The sequence below is a fragment of the Notothenia rossii genome (genome assembly GCF_949606895.1).
Source record: "Notothenia rossii genome assembly, chromosome: 5".
Taxonomy (NCBI): Eukaryota; Metazoa; Chordata; class Actinopteri; order Perciformes; family Nototheniidae; genus Notothenia; species Notothenia rossii.
This window is the reverse complement of record NC_136903.1, coordinates 15022997-15038748: the sequence shown is the minus strand read 5'-3', so window position 1 is coordinate 15038748 and position 15752 is coordinate 15022997. Positions and strand designations below refer to the sequence as shown.

At 41.6% G+C, this 15752-nt stretch overlaps 1 protein-coding gene across 2 annotated transcripts; it reads right to left on the bottom strand.

Annotated features, from left to right (window-relative positions):
* Positions 1–555: 555 nt before the first annotated feature.
* slc25a22a (solute carrier family 25 member 22a) lies at positions 556–15731 on the bottom strand. Of its 2 annotated transcripts, none has more exons than XM_079681109.1 (11): positions 15543–15731; positions 8131–8311; positions 7908–8033; positions 7742–7797; positions 7030–7120; positions 6349–6403; positions 5630–5690; positions 5248–5392; positions 5004–5158; positions 4851–4926; positions 556–4404 (listed from the first exon to the last, which is right to left on the bottom strand). In XM_079681109.1, exons 2-11 carry the CDS (start codon positions 8148–8150, stop codon positions 4251–4253), a joined length of 939 nt encoding a protein of 312 aa, XP_079537235.1. In that variant the 5' UTR covers positions 8151–8311; positions 15543–15731; the 3' UTR covers positions 556–4250. The 2 variants fall into 2 exon arrangements, with proteins under 2 accessions (XP_079537235.1, XP_079537236.1); XM_079681110.1 differs by lacking the exon at positions 15543–15731 and adding an exon at positions 12956–14700.
* Positions 15732–15752: the final 21 nt, after the last annotated feature.

Sequence of the window (15752 nt, the reverse complement as noted above, 5' to 3'; positions counted from 1 at the left end):
CTGTCATAGCATCACTTCTGCTGAAATGAGCAGGATATATGGGGGGTTTATACATTTCATCCCCCAGTGAAATCCACATAAAGGCACATTTTCACATCCTTATCACCACTTTTTAAACACTCTGTTTATCGAGTAAAACCCCACAGACTGTAGAGGCACATCTGTGAACATCTAAGCTGCAAGAGATAGAAAGTAGCGTGACTGAGTGACATAGGTGTGCGTGATTTACTGCCACACCACCCAGGTTTAGCATACACCTGTAGTTCACACAGCATTGCTTACACTCCCACCACAGCAGGACTAACAGCTCTTCTGCAACCCCACACTGACACCTGGTGGCTCCACAAGGCAGAACATCAGAAAACAGTCTTAGCTGCTCATACGCCCCGAGGAACCACAGCGTCATCCTCACGCTCTTCAAAACTTTCACACTGCTGTTTGGTTTTCACACTATTACAGATTAAAACGGCAGACTGTTGTATTCTGGTATGTGCTGCACCCTGAAAGCAGATGTGAGTCAAAACTGTAACCCAAAGCACAGACTACAGCAGGCAATTTTAGGACAGTCAGTTTATTGAACAGCAAATTGTGACAGGGAACACAATATTTATTTATTTTTAATGGCATTGTCAACAATGCCTTGGACAAATGCGTCACTCACCAAACATTTCATAAACACCCTCCACAGAGAGAGACATAGTAGATGGAGAATATGGTGAGGGTCCTTCATATTTTAAAGTGCAATAATGCACAATTCCTCTTGGAGGAAGACAACAGAGGCTGAGAGGAGACCCCAGAAGGCCTTCAAGGTCCCCACTTGCATCATACATTGTGTTTTGCTTCGTGTATATATATTTGTTTCAAGTGTGTGTTTGTGTGTTGACTCTACTTATTGCATATCAGTGAGCTGGTTCGTGATTTTTTTCCCGGTGAATGTGTAAAGCACAAATCTTTCGATTAAAATGTAATAAACTCTTCACTATAATTATAATACATCTCATAATATCTAAGATACATTCTTATATCTGATTCATTTAGAATATGTAGGCGATATACCTTTTGTGAATAACTGCTGATGGGTGACATAGTGGACCATCACATGGGTCTATTATAATGACCGTCGTCTCAGCCCTATAGATCAAGTTTTACAGACATAGATAAACTTTCTTACAAGACTACAAAGTTAATCTCAATCGACATCTCCACTGAAATTAATCAGACTTTAATCCAGGTCTGCAAAGGCAGCAGATCCAAGGACTTTGAGTGTATTTAAAGAGGGCCATGTGGTTTCTTGTGCCTAATATTTCTGTGTGCTTTCCTTTGATTGTTTACACTCTTAGTCATACATTTGGTGTTTTAGAGCTCCTCCACATATACCTGCAGCTGTGGATGCTGCGGAGAGTAGATGGCAGAGGAGTGTGAAAGATAGAAGGAAAGAGGGGCGAGAGCATGGGTCTGACAATCAAAGAGAAAAATACCGCAGTGTCACACTAACAACTACACATCAACTACAGCACTACACAGTCAGACACACACACGCACATACAAAACCAAATTCACAAGGTCAGCGAAAATTCACATCGGAGAAAAAGAAAATAACTTGCACATTAACATTTTCAAGATTTAACCAAAAAAGAAAAAACAGAGGGCAGTTAGGAGTTGTGGGAGGTTTCAAAATCATAACAATAATCTCATTCTCAACAACACAAAAAAATAGGCACGATCACAATATCAGCATTTATGAGATGAACTAGGAATGTTGAAGAACTACAACAGTAATTTATAAAGACAAGCTCACATGAGAGGCAGGTCTTTTTGCCGTTTTCCTGTGGCTCAGCTGTCATTTGTAAACACGGCTGGAGGCGCCAGTCCATGTCTAACAGATGTGATGTCCCTCCCTGACCTATGGCTTTCAGTAAAGACATTGATAATGCTAGCTAGCATGTGTCAGCCTTGATCGTTGGTGCCATCAATGTCATATTGCAGCTACCACGTGGAAAAAGCACCATTCACAGATGTTAGATTTACATGTCAGCAGGTTCCCTATTTCCCTTTCAGAACGGTTTGATTAGTGCCAGAGGTCATTCACTTAAAACTAGCTAAATTCCAATCAACCTTATATTTTGCTCCGTTTGGTCCTAGTTGATAAAACTGTAGGAAACTAGACAATCGGCTGACACCCCTAAAAACCATCCTGGATCTACACTAGTGTTCCCCTTTGCATACAGTAAAAAACACTTATCAATGTGCTGCATTAAAGTTGAAATTACCCTTGTTGCATTAAAACATTTTCCTTCATTTGATATGTCCACATCGTCATAAAATGAAATCACCACAATACGGATTGAGGGGGGAATTGGAGAGGTAGGTGTGCAAATAAGCCATCATGTACAAAACAAACAACACATCCTAAAACATAGAGTTCATATCATCTGAATATCTACAATAAAGATAAGGTGGACACTTTTTTTGACACAGAAAAAACAACACATACAAATATATAGTGCTATACTGCCTATCGAAAGGAATATTGATAAGCAGATCTCACTCCCACAAATGATAATACATTGGAAAGTTGCATCCCGTTTCTACAGTGCAGTTGACGAGCTGCTTAAACAGTGGGAGTGAGAAAGGAATGTGATTGGATAATTCACATCAAAGTCACCTTGATCTCCGGAGGGATAAACCAATGGCAAGGCTTCAGTGTTGTGATGCATAAACAAGATAGGACAGGGCTGCTTCCCATGGCAGCTTAAAGCAAACAAAAACCTCTAAAGCAAATAAGTCGAGATGTTTGGTCAAAATCATAAAACATTGAAAACACATTGGTTTAATTTTCTGATAAATGAACGTTATTCATTAGATCTTTGGGTCCTGCCACTGAATTCAAAGAATGTGAATTAAATGTGATGTAATCATCTGTAAACAATATTAATTATGTCTGGTTCTAAGGGGTTTGAACTGCTCTTACTGTAGTAACTGGCTCCACAATGGACGACTGTACTCGGCATGTGATTTCTGACCGTTTGTCAGCATAATTACTAAATGGCCGCTAATAATCTGGATATTATTCTACTAAAATTACTCTCAACCCATTCAGTGTTCACAGCTTTCATTTGAGCCCAACATGAATCACACAGGCAGAAAACAGCTGTCGCTCAGTTCTCTGTGGACTGCAATTTTAAAAGCGCATAGCAATTTGGCCACAATCCAATCAGTGATATCACAGCAGGTGATTTGTCATCATCCCTCGAAGGCAAAGCCCCCGCTGTGACTTCACTTATTGAGGTGTGGCAACAAATACAACATGCTTGACAGTTGACCCATAAATAACCGTATAGGCAGTATTTTAACAATATGTACGTGCAGGTTAGTAGTGCATAAAGCCCAAACGCTGTACCCTGAGCCTTCAGTCTAGGGTTAGACTACAAAACAGGAGATATCTTTTTCACAGAGGCAAAACAGTCAAACCATTGTGGTAGCACTAAATATCAGATGGAACCTGATCTACTTAAAAAGCCAAGGCTATCAAAGCCTGCTCAGAGCTGAATGGCTGAGTTCATTATAACCACTTACAGGAAGGGATGTGGTTCCTCAGGAAAGATCAGAGGGGCTGTGCTGGCATCACATCAACACATTCCCTGGGTCTTTGCCTGAGACAGAGGCCTTTATTTTTCTCTAATTCTATATATACTATTTTTTTAAGACATAAGGTCGGGGGAAATCTTTGAATATTATTTGGTAAATCTTTTGTAATTCTAATGTTGTCAGATATATTTCCAAGTAAAGTACGTGCACTCCAATTAGCTAGGTATGTTCTAGCATTTTCAATGGTTCCCTATTGTTTCTCTACAGACTAGCGCTGTTTTAAATGAGTTGGTGTTGGGCTTGCAGACCTGCAGCAACCTAGGGCAGTACATCTACTATGAAAATTTGACAATCATATTCAAAAATGCAATAAAATGCATTTATTAAAGCAATATTCCATTAAAACCTTAACTGATATGTGTGGCTTCATTTCCAGAGAGCTAGCTTAGCATGCCTACTGGATTTGTGTGTGCCACCACAGGCAGCTTGGCAAACAAAGGCTCCCTCCTTAAACTACTTCGACATTCAAAATAACACATTTAAAACAACATGTACTGATCGGTCATACTTCGACCGATTGAACATTTCTTTCAGAATGAGATGAACCCACACAAAGTTGGCGTGATGCATTGTGGGAGGGAAAGGCAGAAAGGATGTGCTTCTTATTTGTCTCTTTTAGGCAAATAGCTGAGGATAATTTCACCCACACCCAGGAAGTAGATCACCTGGGCGATGCCAAACAGCGGTGCAATGACCAAGGCTCGACAGTAGGCTCCCTTCAGGAAGGCTGATGGACCCTCATTTTTCAAGATTTTCCTGGAGATCAAATAAAAAGCTCATTAATACAAACTAGGAGTGGGCATTACATCAAATCAAATTCTTTCTGATCAAATAGCTAAATATTGATTTTGGATTGTTATCTTTGGTTGCCTCTACAAAATATATACACAATGAGATATTAGATATATATGATATTAAATAACATCCCTTTAATGTAATATCTAGGCTAATTTTAGGATATCTAAATAATATTGACATTGCCCAGCACTATGCAAAACAGTGAACTATGAACCAGCGTGTATGATATTGATGGTGTTTTTTCTCTATTTTATTTATTTTTCAATTGTGTTTCCTAATAACAGATTACAGTTTGTTGGTTCTGCTGTTTGTTTTTATAGATTCTCTGTAAAGTGTATCGAGACACTCTTACAAATACAAACAGCGCCACACCTGCTGCAACAGAAGAGACATAATGAGGTCACCTGATACAGTCAGTCACTCCACTGTACGTGTCTTCCGTGCTCCCTCGGTTCAGAGACTGCAGTCTGGTCTTTATCACTGCAACACAGAGCGCAGGTGAACATATAACATTAGCTGACACGCCACTTAACATCGCACACAGTCCCATTGCTCACCATCGACAGGGTTGACAGCAACAGCCGCTGTGCTCCCTGCAAGGCAGCCTGATATAAACGACACGTAGAAAGGAGCCGGTCCTTCTTTGCCTCGTTTTCCCAGGTTGTTCAGGTTGGCAAAAAGCGGGAAATAGATCATGGAGAAAGGAACATCCCTAGAAAAGGAGAAATAGAGACACACGATCAGAGCAAGTCATGTGAAGTTCTTTGCAGTCGGTTGGTGAAGCTAGAAGACAGATGTTACCTGAGCAGTGTGGCACCGAGGCCCTTATACAGACCAGCAATGCCCTTTTCCCTAAACAATTCTCTGGTGAGCTGTATGGCTGTTGGGGATTTGGTCTCCAGAGTACCTGCTGCCACCGTCTCTGGCATCAGCTTCCTCTGAGCCTCTGTGGAGCATGAAAACCATAACATTAATAAAAGCAACAGCTTTATATAAAGCTACTAGAATCATGCAATGCTAAGAATAGGTTTGTGGGCAGACATTTTGAATTCATAGCAGCAAGAAGAAATCAGAATAAGGCTGTTGTAATATCTGACATGACCACAAGAGGCCACTATGTTCTAGTTTATTCCCTACACTTCATTCCTGCTTTAATTTCCATCTGGATTCAATTTATTTTTACCAATTCGTCCAGCATCTTGGAGTTGGATTTTCAGCATCTCCATAGGAGTTGTGACAATAACCTGCAACAAAACAAATAAAGGTACAGTGTCAAAATACGTACACATGATTGGTCAGTTTATTGGTGTCTAAGGCAAAACATGTGTTCATTGTCAATCTGCTGACATCCTGTGTCCACTCTTGTTTTCCTCTGTAATCCACACAGTGGTAACTAACTAACTGGATTAAGGGTGAGATGGCCGTGCTCTCAGTGCAATCTTAATCCAAGGTCTGCTGCACTTAATCTAATCACGTTCCTATGGTTTGAAGCCTTTGCCCTCATTGACAAGAGGCATTTCCGTCTGACTCACTCACTCAAGCACATGGCCAAGTACTCTCACAGCATTTGATCTGATCACTCAAATCTAGCTGCCAGTGTATCGCCTGCTAACAGGACAGCATTTCAGTGATTAGAAATCATTCATGAAAACGGAACGTTACAGCTCACATTCAGGTCAGAGATAACCGTCATATCTACAGAGACAAACTGCGAGCTAGCTCCTGCGACTAACTCCTCTCCTTCAAATGTGGTCCTTGTTAATTGAAGCTGCAGGCAGAGATAAATGAGGCGACGACTGAAGCCCAGTGGTGTATTTGAGAGTTGACATTGGCAGGCCTAAAGGCAGCGGTTCCAGATGGAGAACAGGAGGATGCAATTAAAGCAGCACCTCACTCACTCACCTGGCATGTCCCCGCTCCGCACCCAGCCAGCATCTCCTTGACCAGAGTGAGTTTTCTGAAAGAAAGAAGATAAATAGAAAGATCAGATTAAAGCAAGACTGGCAGTGTGAGAGCTAGACAACTTTATTTCACTGAATAATAAATTGTCACCACCTGCACCGGTGATGCTAATCTTAGTCTTCTATATCAACATGTCAGGCACAAGGGCAGATTAATAATTCACAAGGAGAGCCGCTGGGCCAGACAAGTCAATCATTCATCAGCTTGCATGTTAGTCGCCATAGCGATGGAGATAAAGGCCCCAAAAACCTTCAGGTTTATCTTTGCAGACAGGGCTCCCGGGGGACAATGGGTGGGTGATTGATTTCAGCAACACCAGAAGATGGTTGCTAATGTGATACCATTATATGCTCATTGTACTTGGTAACATGATTTCAGACAGGGCTTCTGCTGACACACGCACAAATTACTCTGTAATTTTAAACCAGACAGTTAACAAACCGTTTTAAAACGCTGGGTGTTCGGAGGAGACGACAGAACAATAGAGGATTAACCGGAGCCTCGGTGAGAATACTGACAGCTAATGTGTCAGATTACATGTTAGTAAACAAGCTAGTTAATCAGTGCGAATGAGCGGAGTGGGTGTGTGTCAGTCCGCCTGTCAGTACTTTCATGCCTCACCCATCCTTGGAGAGCTGTTGCCTGAAGAAGTCGTTGGCAGCCAATTTGATGGCTTTCTCTGGCGTGACTAGTGTTAAATTCACCGCCGCTCCTGGGAGAGACAAAGGGCCAGAGAGCAAGAAAGAGGGAGACACAAAGAAGGAAAAGAGAAGTGAGAGAGAGCATCTGAGATAATTGCTAGTACGATATGTGAGACGCAGATCCATGTGTTTGATGTCTGTGGCCTCACGATGAAGCTAAAAACAATCGAAACCATATTCTACATCACATGCTAGCCTTTTACACTCCAGTCTACATAAATCACAAGAATCTAAAAATACCTACAAAAGTGCACTCAGGAAAGTGCAGAGCTCCCTCTCCTCTCCTCGCTCCCTCATGGTGAAGGTGATTCATCTCACATATGGCCTAAATGTAGTGGATCATTACATATCGGGTATGGAATTAATCTGCAGATGCCTCAGTTTAATGATGTCAGTCTTTTGAGCAATGATTAAGGCCTAATCAAGTTTATTCAATTTAGAGGTATGTAATCTTAAATGTGTAATCACTGTAACCACAACAAGTCTGTGAGCATACAGGGATTAATGAGCACATTACACATTTGGCTATTGGGTCTAGTAGTTTTCCAGATTAACGGTGGACAGATATACAAACCGACAGACAGACAGATACACACACACAAACAAAGGTCATCAGGACACCAAAAGCTTACCACGGTACATCCCAAAATACCCCTCTGATCGGATGGTCTTAATAAGGCAATCTGACCTGAAATACAAACATGTTGTGTGTTAGTTACGGAGAAACCTGTTTGGTGACATGCTGATTAATCCTGACTATAGATCAGCAACAATGAGTAATATACAAAAATCTCATACAGGCTGGTGTAAAGGCGAGATCCATTTTGCTGGTTTTGCAAGCGAGTCTTGGCCAGGTCAATGGGAAACACACAGGTCACTCCAATTAGGCCAGCGATCCCCCCATTGATCAATTTGGCAGGCAAACTGGACAAGAGACGAAAAGATGTGGTATGAAAGGTCAAGAGATGAAAACAAGGCAACAGTGCTGCTGGATTTGTATTAGCTCCACATTTCACCTCACCTGATCTGCTTGTCAGCCATTTATCTGAAGCCCTGTCTGGTCAAAGTGTCAATCTGTCTGTTAGCTGGTCCCACGGTGGTCCGTTTGTTACAGTAGTGTGTCCGACTGGGATTAGGTAGTCTGATTATGCTTGGTCCACTTGTGTTGCTTGTAGTTGTTGTTGGTTCAAGTTAGGGGATACCTGTAAAGAAATAGCAGGTTACATCAAACATCCTCAAAAAGTAGATGTTGCAACTAAAAAGAGGATCGATACATTACAAAAGTTATAATAACGCATTGTTACCTTCACAAACATTGCGACAAAGAAGTGCTTTAGTAACAGGCTGTTTCACGACCTGAGATACTCTGCAAACACTAGTGTTAATGCACAAAGCCCATTTGTTATAGACACAACTCATGATTGTTTCCATTATCAATCTTTGTTTTTAATCCAATTTGACCCCAATCCCTTTTTGTCCAGAGGTCTGATGTTTTCTGAAGTTTAAGTACATCTAAAGCAGTGGTCGCCAACCAGTCGATCGCGATCGACCGGTCGATCGCGAGTGTGGTGCGGGTAGATCGCGGACCGTTAAAAAAAAAGTAACAAAAGAAAGAAAAATTAAATTAAAATAATAATGTTTGAAAAATACGTTTTTAGATGTAAACCTATCATCCACCACCCCGTTAGCATGTGCCACTTGATTGACGTATATTTGAGACACCTCAATAATATAATACATCAACTGTGCTTTACGTGAACCTCATCATGACACAAGAGACAACGGTAGGACTGTAATTTCCCGTGTTCAGTGAACGCAACAGAGGCAACACAACAGACCAATCAGAGAGTTGCATGGAAATACACGTGTGCTTGTGTCATTCAAGCTCGGCTCTGTATGTGTGAGGCGATAGCGCATCTAGTGTGATATAGAGGGAGAGAGGGAGTGAGGGAGGGAGGGAGGGAGGGAGTGAGGGAGAGAGAGGGACCGGTGCTAGCGGGGACCGTGATGTTAGCATCTGGTTAGCTAGCTGCACTAACGGACATAAGGAGCTGTTTCCACAACAAGCTGGAGGAGAGTCCTCTCCTGTCAGACTGAGGGGCTCAGGTGAGCTAAAGGACTCTTGAGTGTTTTGAACAGTTTTGTCACAAGTTATTCAAAAGATTATTTCCGCGGCACACCTTCATATGATCATTATAGTTATACAAACAATAAGAGAATAAATGAAAAACAGGTATGAAATAGCCTACTATATGGCAGTAAAACAAGAATACAGTTTAATGTGATTTGTAAAATATCCATAAAGAAAAAGAAAATCTGTTTACAGTTCTGTTTCATCTGGGTGCTGAGAGAGGTATCCATAGATCTCTTCATGTTGCTCTCAAAGTGCACCAGATTGATGCTTTCAACTTCGATATTTAAAAAAAAATCTTCCCGGGGGAGCATCCCCCCGGACCCCCCTAGAGGAGGTGAGGACCCCCCTAGAGAAGGTGAGGTCCGCCCCCCAATAGCACGTTTACCCCTGCCTATATCCCGTGAGCTGAATATGGAGCCTTCATTGTAACAGTAATTCAGATGCAATTAGCCTATATAAAAGGCCTCAAATTGGAAGCATTGTATGGGCCGTATTTTTCACTCAATTCTGCAATAGGTAGATCTCGCCTTTCACCTAGGCCGAGGTCGGTGATCTTGGGCTTAAAAAGGTTGGTGACCACTGATCTAAAGCAATGAGAGATAGAGGTCATCAATAGTTGAAAGTGTTTTAGAGAGCTGCATCACGTGTTTATTTTGCTATAAGAAGTTAGGGAGATGGAAGGTCAAGTGTGGAGTCTCAACATGCACAGTAACCCACAGTTTAACACCCAAATGACCAAGGAAAGACCTACATTCTAAGAAAATCTGAGGGCGTCCACAGATAAATCTGGTTAGATTTAAAAAGGCTTCTTTTACTTCCCATTTGAGCCACTGTCGACATAGAAACGCTGGCTTGTTATTTATTGTGTACGTGTAAAACAGGGTTTGGAAAACATTAAAGTTGAGTAAGCCTCCCCAGTGTGGTTCTAGGGCTGTATAGCATTAACAAAAACCTTCTGACTCTACTTCCAGATGTGCTGTGGAACAAATCAAAAAGAGCACTCAGTACTGGGTGAAAAGCCAACAACATCCAACCCAAGCAGCAAGCATCAAACAGTTACAACTGCTAAGATCGATTAGTTGCTATTGATATTTTGTCATTCAGCTAAATAAATCCTCAATACAATCGATTATACAAAACCTTGCATGCCACTTTTTAATCCTTGAATGGGGACTATAGCACAAAAATAAATAACTATATTTAAGCACTGTGCAGCATCGTGAGGCACCCTTGTTGACTACTTCAACATTTTAAGCTTTAGTTCAGTGTAGAGGGATTACTTTCTGTTAAAACAAATCTCTCATCCCTGCAGCATCTGTGCGTCATGTGCCCTTGAACACTCGTGTTTTATGCATGAATTCTGACATCGTGAGGCTGGAGTCATACGGTATAGTGATCGCTCTATGCTCTGTATGCTCAAACAGTCATTTCTGAGCAAACAGATGAAATATGTGTGATGTGGTCAGGATGCTCCATATTTACGGAACAGAATGCCCTCAGTATGAAAAGATGTTTCCTATTTCCCCTTTCATTCTCTCCACCCTCTTCATCCACCAATCACAACCTGCCTCTGCGTGTACAACCCGCCTCCTCCTCTCTCATCCTCACCGGCCCTCCCCCATCATTTCCCTGTCACGAGTCACGACTCACAAACAGAGCTTTTCCGTCTCAGATTTTTTGCTGACTTGTGTGTTTTTTTTTGTGAAGTGCATCTGGACTATTATGACTCTAATATCACTAGTTCCTCAGACTCAGTTTCAGAAGGATTGCACAGCATAGTTGTTAGGGTGTCAGATAACTGTGGCTGTGCATGAATGCAGATGTGGGTGTGTTTGGCTTGGATGGGAACTTGATGCCCCCACTGGCTCCTCCAGAGGTGGAGGAGGGAGGAGGAGAGGGGGTTTTAGAGGAGGTCAGCGCTGCCTCTCCACTCCCTGCAGCTCCTCACAGCCGCTTCACAACCCTCCTCTGTGGCTCATCCAAACTATTTTCTCATCCAGTTGTGATACAGACCACCTTTTCTTTACAAGCTAACTTCCTTTAAGTCCCTATTTCCTTTTCGCTGTCATCCTCCTGGCCTTGACTCCACAGTCAGCAAACTGTTTTCTTTAAACAATAATTCACAGGAGGCTATATGTTCTGTTAATAAATGGGATGGATAACGTATATAGAGCACTGCAGTCCTACATGAGTCACCCATCAAACCGACATCTCCCTCCTTCTCTCTCATGCTTGCGGCTATACTCGTCGACTTTAGTTCATCTTCACCACACCAGGACATTTGTTTGACCCACAGCCATAGCCTGTCATGACAATTGGAGTCTGTATGGGAGCAGCTAGCCCTCAGTGTGGACCAAAGCACATTGTCATCACTCACCAACAAAATCTTCAAGGAATTCATTTAATGCTCACAGCAGGGGGAAGAAACAACAAACAGCAAGGAAACTGCATGAGGAACTGGTATGTCTTCTCTCCAGCCCGCACACAACGGCATCACTTTAAAGGCTGGAAAGGAGTTTTAGGTCATGTTTCAATTCACAGACAAAATGATTTAGAGTGACTGAAAACGTCTTCATCGAACACAACAAGTGACTGAAACATCTCCCTTGTACACACCCATTCACACAGAGGTCATATGTGTAGTTTTCACCTCTAAAGGCAAATAAGCACTGAAGAGTAAACAAAAGACAAGGTGATTGTGAAACGTACCTGCCATGCAAAACTTTGAACTGAACAACTTAACTCAGCCAGCCTTTGGATGCTCTTGATTAAAGTTCTGAAGCAGAGTCCAGGCACAGACTGAGATAACAGATCCGTGTTTGACCCTTGTTCATCATTACAGCTTGAACAATGAGGCAATAAACACAGTAACACTGACAAGGATACTGAGAACGTATGTTAAACCTTGTCAGTAAAGCAGTAAAGTTAGGTATTCAAATTCGTAAAAACAAATACATAAACTTCAAGTTCACAAACCAACGCTTTTAATAGGTTAAATACTCATAGTGTATGTAATGATTCAGCACATGTAATCCCACAAAGTAGGGGCAGAGGGTGTGTCAACACACATCTTTACATAACATTTGAGAATGCCACCAATGTGGAATAATGTAACATAATAATCCAACACTAGGACAAAGATCTTAAGTCAGATACTTGAATTATAAAGCTGAGCCTTACATACTTAAATGTTTCTGGAATAATTGTTGATACATCTTAAGAAGATCAAGCACTTACTGTGTATTTTGTGATAACCAAGACATAAGACCTATACTGAGGTGATAGCTGGTAACAGTAACATTTCATGTAAGCTTTATCCACTTTTATTTGATAAGGCTCATACATGTTTACCATCATAAGCATGGTTAAATAGAAGTGACAGATGAGTGTATCACTCTGTTCATTAAAAAAGATAAGAAGCTTATCTTTCTAAAAATAGAAGCAGTATTTGTATTGAAAGTGCATGGAATATACTGAATCAATGCTAGTATAAATACGACATTATGTGGATGCAAACTATGCATGTTCTGTAGCTAGCTGCTTGGACTAATCTGCTCCAAGGCATGTCTCAATCACAAAAGACTTACAAAAAGATCATTTTAACAACTGCAGATACTGAAAATCTGTAGACAAATCCACACCAGTTCATTTCCAATGCAAAACTCAAAGCAAATTCGGTTTTCCCATTCAAATCAACCAGAAAACAAATTACCTTATCCATCAACTCCTTGGCCTCCTCTCTGTCTTTGTGTGCCAAACAGCGTAAAGGTTTTGCTGACTTAATGACAATCGGTTTGTTGAATGATAGGAGGAAGTGACACAGCACAGTGGTCGTCAGCACTCCTATCATGTGACTTTGGCTGGTCCAAAAGACAGTAAAACCCTTCATCATCATCATCATCATCATCATCTTAGAACAGGCTGCTACTAGTCCATCTGTCTCACATGTATTGGTTTGATTAACACTCTGAGCTCTAAGCCATACATAGAGGAGCTGCTGCACTAAATATCTGTTTCACACATAATGTGTTGCTGCCATCCGCTATCAGATGTCAATTACTTCTCTGAGCTGAGAGCACATAGGCCAGATCTAATACACAGCTCAATCTGTCCACTTATACAGCCCTTATTGCAACATTTTCTCTAATTGCGCATTAATTAGCAGTTATTATACAAGCCTACTGCACAGCTCATATCAGCTGGTGTTATATGACTTACATCCAGCTTTATATTGTCCTTGTGTATATGTATTCAAATGTGTCTATTCTTTCTAAAGGGGTGGTCTTTAAATATATTTCTGCACAGACATCTGCTGTCGTGCTCTAACCTTGCTTCTTTGGTTTAATTGTTTATGAGATGTGCTCTATTTTTGGACATCTACAGCACTGCGGAAATAAGGGATGAAATGTTTGTTGTCACAGATAAATCAGATTACTATTGCCTCTTCCCCACAGGCCACAGCATCAGGATTATAAACGTAATTCCTACCTATGAAAGCTCTCTCGAAATCCCCCTTTACGACCAGTGGAGTGACGGTTGTGATGCATTTCCACTGAAGGTGCTCTACATATTGCAGCCATTAAACCTGCTCCTTTATGCATTGTTATCACCTGTTTTAGATCCGATATAACTAGCTGGGTTTACATTTCAGGTAGCACAAATGGCCCTTCTGTGACACCACAGGTATCTTTGGTGGCCCACTTATTGAAGTCACATGGGGCTTCTCAAATGTTTTGCTTCCTTCTCATATTTCCTACAGTTTGGATAGGAAAATAATGACACCACTGTGAGTGAACTTTCCTTAGAAAAAGAGCTCAATGCAGCATTGAATCATCTGATTACAGTTTGCCGATTACAGGAAGGCATTGAATAGCCTGAAGGTTTGTAACTTTCACCAAGGAGCTCAGCATCTTCCCACACACAGCTGAATGTCATGTCTATTCAATGGACCTAAACCAGTGGCCTTTAGTAGTCCTTGCCTTTTGGCATTATTTCTGGAAATGCTATGAGTTGAGTACTGCATGCAGATTAAACAAATATGTCATACAATGCTGTTGAACGAGAGAAAATCAATGTTTTCTGTACAAACAGGTACAACAGTTCCAATGGAAAACACAGGATGTCACCCTACACCAAAGCATGACTGCCTTCATGAATTATTTCAAAGCTGCAGGAGTGCTTTATTACACTGCTCGCCTCATCATAACCTAACCAATAACGTTACACTTGCTTCCTTTGAAACCATGCACAACGTATTGACATTTAGCTCAGCAGTTAGATTATGTGTAGTTCAGCAAAATACGGGGATAAATCTGTGGTCGACATATTCAGCATTAATTAAAATATCTTCCTTTAATCCTGTCTTCCACTCTTCAAGAAGTCACAGTATGTTAATGTGCTACAGTCTCAGAGGTGAGTAGCTTCACTTTTCTCTACCAATGAGAAAGGAGGTGGGTACAGAATAAGTGGGTTTACCCTCCACTACTACCACAGCCAGCACACACAGCCAGCACACACAGCCAACACACACACACACACACACACACACACACACACACACACACACACACACACACACACACACACACACACACACACACACACACACACACACACACACACACACACACACACACACACACACACACACACACACACACACACACACACACACACACACACACACACACACACACACACACACACACACACACACACACACACACACACACACACGATCCTGACACTGTCAATAGTGAGCGGAAGCCGGCAGAAAGCAACCGCAGCGGCCCCCTTAGGCTCCGGGAGACATTCTGGAATCGGTTCGGCTTCTCTTGACATCTAAAACCAATGAATCCATGCAAACTGATAATGTTAATACATTACTGTCATTAACGCTTCGGCACGTTTATGCGTAAGATATATAACCGGCATATCAGAGATCCGAGTAACCATAAGCGATAACCGTAAATCATGACAACCATAACCGTAGTAGTTTATGATTTAACGTGATATGAAACGCCTGCCGTAACCAACGCATATTTAAACCCACCATATGTAACGTCATAAAATATGCTAGGCTTGCCACATAACGGGAAAATGAGCTGCCTCTCACATTTAAGCAGCAACAAATATTTGGTTAAAATCACATTACAAGCTGGCTTTTCGTTTCCATTCAAAGCTAACAGGACATGTAAATGATTATATCGCCTTTACGTTATTCACAGGAGAGATTTTTACCAAGTTACGTTTTCTGAAAAGACACGATTCACAACATCTGCATTCCGTTATCTACATACCACATATAGAGCCGTTTCCGTTATCTCTCTCGGTGTGGTGTGTGGAATCAAAGCCTTTACTGTCTGGGTCTTTGGCTGGCTGACCGACAATAGCTAACCTTACCGGTGTTACTAGCGTTTGAGTCCAGAGGAGGGAGGTGGAGGAGGTGGGAGTGAGAGCAGGGAGGGCTGGCGATGGAGTAGGATAAAAAAAAAAAAAGGGATTTATAA

Coding starts and splice junctions, on each gene's coding strand:
- slc25a22a (XM_079681109.1), bottom strand. CDS start 8,150: ATGGCTGACAAGCAGATCAG. Junction 7,121..7,741: donor GTATTTTGGGATGTACCGTG/GTAAGCTTTTGG, acceptor TGTCTCTCCCAG/GAGCGGCGGTGAATTTAACA. Junction 5,393..5,629: donor CCAAGATGCTGGACGAATTG/GTAAAAATAAAT, acceptor CATGCTCCACAG/AGGCTCAGAGGAAGCTGATG.